The following is a 5,323-nucleotide window of genomic DNA, read 5'->3' as shown; positions in this document are numbered from 1 at the left end:
TCTGCCTTGGGTATCCAGATCTGGAGAGGTGATTCTGAGACCACACCTGGAATACTGCGCGCAGGTCTGGAGCCCTCAATAGGAAGGACATGGATGCGATGGAGCGGGTCCAGAGGAGGGCCACGAAAATGCTCAGGGGGTTGGAGCACCTCTGCTATGAGGACAGGCTGAGGGAGCTGGGGTTGTTCAGCGTGAAGAAGAGGAGGCTCCGGGGAGACCTAATAGCGCTTTCCAGTACCTGAAGGGGCCTACAGGAAGGCTGGGGAGAACCTGTTTACAAAGGCCTGTGGTGACAGGACGAGGGGCAATGGCTTTAAACTGGAGGGGAGCAGATTTAGATTGGTGATTAAGAGCAAGTTCTTTACTGTGAGGGTGGTGAAGCACTGGAACGGGTTGCCCAGGGAGGTGGTTGAGGCCCCTTCCCTGGAGATATTCAAGGAGAGGCTCCACGGGGCCCTGGGCAACCTGGTCTAGTTGGGGGTGTCCCTGCTGACTGCAGAGGGGTCGGACCAGATGGCCTTTGGGAGTCCCTCCTGGCTGGGCCCATTTTATGATTTTAAGATTTATTAAGACCAGGACCTGGTCTTAAAAGTTTCCCTTGGGGTTTATACTTTAAATAGCTACTCCCTGCCGCCCTACAGGTGCTGGAGGGGGGAGAGTTTGGCCGGTGCTTGGCCGGGGGGAGTTTAAACCCGCTCTGCTAAAGGGCTGCCCACACCAGCCCCCGCCATGGCGGGACGGGGAGGTGCTGAGGGACGGAGAGGCTCCCCCGGGGCTGCCCAGGTTGGATGGAGGGGGGGATAGGAGGGTCCGATCCATCGCCATGGGGAGGTGGAGTGTACCCAAACCGCGAGTGAGCCCCCCGTCCCGGCTGAGGGCTCCCATCCCCGGGTCGCCGCTCCTGAGGTCCCCCTCGGCCTCCCCCGCCATCCCCTGCCCGGGTCCTCCCCTATCCCATCTGCCCCCGCGGCGGCGGCGGCGCTCGCCCCGGCCTTGGCGCGCGCTTCTCCTCCCCCGGCCCATGATGCAACGCGGCGGCCCGGGCGCAAGATGGCGGCGGAGCGGCAGGGCTCAGGTGGCGGCCGTGGAGGAGCAGCAGCAGCAGCAGGAGGAGGCGGAGGAGGAGCGGAGGAGAACAAGGAGAACGAGAGACCGGCGGGACCGCAGCCTGGCGGCCTCGGCGACAGCTTGGGCCTGGAGAGCATCCTGCGCCGCGGCGGTGGCGGCGGGGGGGGGACGGGACGTGGCAGGCCCGGCCCCGTGGGCGGCAGGGGGACGTGGCGGCCGCTGTGGGGAGCGCGGGGGCTGGCAGGCCCCGGGCGGGCGGGCACGGCCGCCTCCGCTTCCTCGTGGGAGAGGGACGGTGGAAGCTCCCCTGTCCTTGTGCGGAGGCGGCGCTGAGGGCGGCGGGCCCATCCAGGCCGCGCTGACCCATCCGCAGGCGGTAGCTGGACTGTGAGCCCTGGGTTTAGAGCCCTGGGGGTCCCGGACTATGCTGGCCTGAGAGCAGGTTGTGAGCCCTGGGGTTGGGGACCTGGGCGAAGGTGATCTGAGAGCAGGTTGTGCACCCTGGGGTCAGGGCCTCGGGTGATGCTGGCCTGAGAGAGTGTCAGTGTGACAGCCTGGGCTAACTCGGAGGCATTTGCACCATCCCTGGCGGCGAGGGTTTCATTGGGATGAAATTGGGGCGCCAGCTTTGCATTTTTGAATCGTGGTTTTGTTCTTTACCTTTGTAGTTTCTCCTTCCAAACCGTGTGATGGCTGTCAGCCTTCAAAGTAGAACTCTGCGCTAGGCTGCGTGCAGTAGATAAGAGCAGGCTGTCAGTAATCTGGCAGTAATATTAATGCTTGAAGCGGGCAATAGCGGATAAAATAAATCTAACAGGTATGCAGAGATGGCAGACTGGCTCTTCTAGATTTAGCACTTCTGAAATCTGATGTGGCATGTAAAGGTCATGGCATTTTTGTGTGTGAAACTTCCATGTGAAACCAGTCCAGCTGCACAGCTGTGAGAGCGCCGAGTTTTATCTTCTGGGTGAGAGGAAAACCCAACTGAAATCAGGTTGCAGGTTTACATTTAGCATATGGCAGGTGTTGTAAAGTTGTAGAGTAAGATGGTGACACAGTAGTCACCCCAGTAACATTAGGAATACCAAAGTCAGGGAAAAGGTCAATAAAATGGAGGATTTGAATTCAATGAGTAACTGCTCAGGCTGAGAGACAGTCTGAATAATTACAAGAAAACACTTTGATAGAGGTCTGCCATTTTAGACTGTATGAGTGTGTTGGTTTCTTTTTCTCTGGCCATAGTAATAGTGTTTCTTTTGATGGGGTCATTGTATAATCTGGCTTTGTTTCTATGTTTTTAAGGCATCTTGGTAAAGCTTTCAAGGGAAGTTTTGGGATATAAATACATACAGCACAGAGACTTCTTGTTTATGATGGAGATTTTATTTTGCAAAATAGTCTGCCTTGTAAACTGAATGAATGACATTGGCAAATTTACCAGAATATGGTATGATTTTATTTGGTAGCATTAAGTGAATAAAGTAAGCACAGGATGGACAAGAATGCACAGGATGCAAATATGAAGTCATGGAGCGATGCTGTCTTAATTCAGAGGCCATTGTCATGGAGTACTTGCTACAGTAATATACAGTAAGATTAGAGTAGAAAATAAGCCCCCTGAATTCTTCCCAAAAGCTCTTTTTATGAGGTTCTCTGTATCCAGAAACCAGTTTTTTGTGGGAGCTGTGCCAGAAAGATAGCAGTGATTCTGCTCTGTGGTACTTCTGCCCTTTCCCTGAGAGATGGGAAGTTTAAGAGCAGGAAAGCTTCTCTCCAATTAATTTTTGCCAACAAAACTGTCACAAGTGTGACTGGGGGGGGCGGGATGTAGCGTAGCTTGGGCAGTCAGTCAGATTAGCCTAGATGTGTCTGTTGGCATAGCTTATTATCCTGAAATGAGCACTTGTGATTGTCTGTAAGAGGAGGTGCTTGTGGTACATCTTAGTCCTGGCCTTGGTGACAGTCGTAAAGCTCTGAAGGGAAGCAGTGGAGTCATGAGGTCTTTTAGGGCCATCAGTTCTCTCAGTCGTGCATCTTTAGGAGGTTTTTGGGTGCCCTCTGTTCTAAGCACGTTTGCTTACTGCAACCTTTAGAGTTCCATTATTTTGGGGTAGAATAAAAAACTGATAACAGACTGTACTGTCGATCTGCCTTAACACTAATGCAGTCCTTCAGATTGTGAAGGAGTCTCAGCAGCAGCACGGTTTGCGACATGGAGACTTCCAGAGGTACAGGTTAGTAAGCTGTGTGGATCTCCTGAGTTACTACTGGGGCTTGGCTTACTTTATTTAAAATGTAAACCCATTGTAGCAGGCAACAAAAATGGTCTGCTAACTAAATATCCATTGACAAATTGCTCCAAGTGAAGCAATGTACACATATTTTTTATTCGTTAGATATAGTGTGCTGTGGCTGTTCCGTTTCAGAGGATACAGACAGACTCTTGTTTCTCTGTTGCACTTTGAGAGCTTGTTTGTTAACACCTCACTGATAATCACTATACTCTTCCAGAATTCAGTGATCAATAAAGATACATAAAGCAATTAGACAGTAAAGAGAACATCATTCTGATTTTCCATGATCAGGAATTAGTACATGTCTTCTTACCTTTCTTTTATTCTGTTAACTACTGGTTTACAGCTAGTTTCTGAACTAGCTCTTACCGTATGTCATACATGGAATTCTTAGTTAAAATGTTGCCTGTCACAGCCTTTAGTCCTTTTTTTTTTTCCTTTTTTTTTTTTTTTTTTCTGGTGTGAGAGCACAGCAAAGAAAGTTGTTCTGACTGTGGTTGTCTTTTCCTTAGGGGTTATTGCTCCCGCAGGCTGAGGCGGCTCCGAAAAACACTCAACTTCAAGATGGGAAACAGGCACAAGTTCACGGGGAAGAAAGTAACTGAAGAGATTCTCTCAGACAACAGGTACTGGATGGAATTGAGCATTCAGTGTATTAGTGAATAATTTCTTTCATTTCAGTAATTTATTTTCCACGTGGTGGAAAGCTGGTCTGTACAGTATATTCAGAAATGGTTTTTTTCAGAGATGTACGTGTGTTGTTGATACTAATAAAAGATGAAGGTTGAGGCTGCAGTGCAGGGGGAAGAGGTGCTGCTCAGATCCTGCTTCATCATGTGGACAAGTGGGAGAAGAAGGAGCGGCAACAGCCAGTTCCTTCTCTCACCTCAGAGTTGCTAAAATGGCTTCTTTTCATAATGAAATCAGTAAATGACTTTGATATTAAGGAGGAAATCCTTATTCAGATTAGTTGCATCCCAGCATGTGAATGCTGATAACATAAATGGTGTAGCCAGCAAGGTTGTGGTTGGAGACATGATCCTTTCCCTTTGAATAGAAATACTGAATTGCCAGTTTTAGTTTTTCAGAATTTGGCAGGATGCTGGTCTGATAGAATATGTGGAGAACAGCCAGGATCTTGGACTTGTTTCCCATCTTTTAGAAACACTTGAAATGTCTGCTGTCGCATCTTTTCTTGTGGGGAAAAGAAAACATGATACTGTCTTCACCTGGCTTGTTAAGGAGCCAGATGCATTCTAGCATTAATTATTCTAGCATTAGCTGGTGGGAAAACAGACACTTTTACCCATATTGAACCAGTTTTAAAGAATGACCTAAAATCATAAATCCGTTTGTCTCTGCAATGTGTGTAGTGCTCCAGAATGGTACCAAATTCTCTGCCTCAGTTGGGTGATCACATTTCTGTAGTGAGAAGTACAGTAGAGAAGAGTTAGGAATAATATGCCTTTGTGTGCTTAGAATGTTAAGAAAGAAAAGCTAATGTTAAGAAACCAAGCTAAACTTTTGTTACAAAACTTTACAGCTCGCATGGAAGAGAACTAGTGGTGACGTGGTAATACTTGTTGGAATGTCATTATTTTTTCATCAATCTTCCTTTGCCCCGTAGGTATTTGCTGTTGATTCTGATGGATGCAGAGCGAGCCTGGAGTTACGCCATGCAGCTGAAGCAGGAAGCAAACACGGAGCCTCGCAAACGATTCCACTTGCTGTCGCGCCTGCGCAAAGCCGTGAAACACGCTGAGGAGCTGGAGCGGCTGTGTGAGAGTAACAGAGTGGATGCTAAAACAAAGCTGGAAGCTCAGGTAAACACCAATTCTTTGTTCCTGTCTCACAGCAAAAGCTGGACAGGAAACCTTTGCATTTTGGGTGAAGAGATTACAGAATCACAGAATCTTCTAGGTTGGAAGGGACCTTAAAGATCATCTTGTCCAACCGTCAAC

At 48.9% G+C, this 5,323-nt stretch overlaps 1 protein-coding gene across 1 annotated transcript; it reads left to right on the top strand.

Moving 5' to 3' along the window:
* The first annotated feature begins 1,031 nt into the window (after positions 1-1,031).
* On the top strand, positions 1,032-5,253 carry LOC106892679 (signal recognition particle subunit SRP68-like). Its single transcript, XM_014950057.1, has 5 exons — positions 1,032-1,201; positions 3,236-3,302; positions 3,875-3,988; positions 4,990-5,185; positions 5,218-5,253. Exons 1-5 carry the CDS (start codon positions 1,051-1,053, stop codon positions 5,251-5,253), a joined length of 564 nt encoding a protein of 187 aa, XP_014805543.1. The 5' UTR covers positions 1,032-1,050.
* The last annotated feature ends 70 nt before the right edge of the window (positions 5,254-5,323 follow it).

The sequence above is a fragment of the Calidris pugnax genome, unplaced genomic scaffold (genome assembly GCF_001431845.1).
Source record: "Calidris pugnax isolate Ruff unplaced genomic scaffold, ASM143184v1 scaffold9, whole genome shotgun sequence".
Classification (NCBI taxonomy): Eukaryota; Metazoa; Chordata; class Aves; order Charadriiformes; family Scolopacidae; genus Calidris; species Calidris pugnax.
Note: the sequence above shows the minus strand (reverse complement) of the source record. Positions and strands in the feature narration are given on the sequence as shown.

Excerpts from the sequence above, each read along its gene's own strand:
- LOC106892679 (XM_014950057.1), top strand. The coding sequence starts at position 1,051 with ATGGCGGCGGAGCGGCAGGGCTCAGGTGGCGGCCGTGGAGGAGCAGCA. Across the intron at positions 1,202-3,235 it reads CGACAGCTTGGGCCTGGAGA|TCCTTCAGATTGTGAAGGAG; the intron begins GCATCCTGCGCC and ends ACACTAATGCAG. Across the intron at positions 3,989-4,989 it reads GAGATTCTCTCAGACAACAG|GTATTTGCTGTTGATTCTGA; the intron begins GTACTGGATGGA and ends TTTGCCCCGTAG.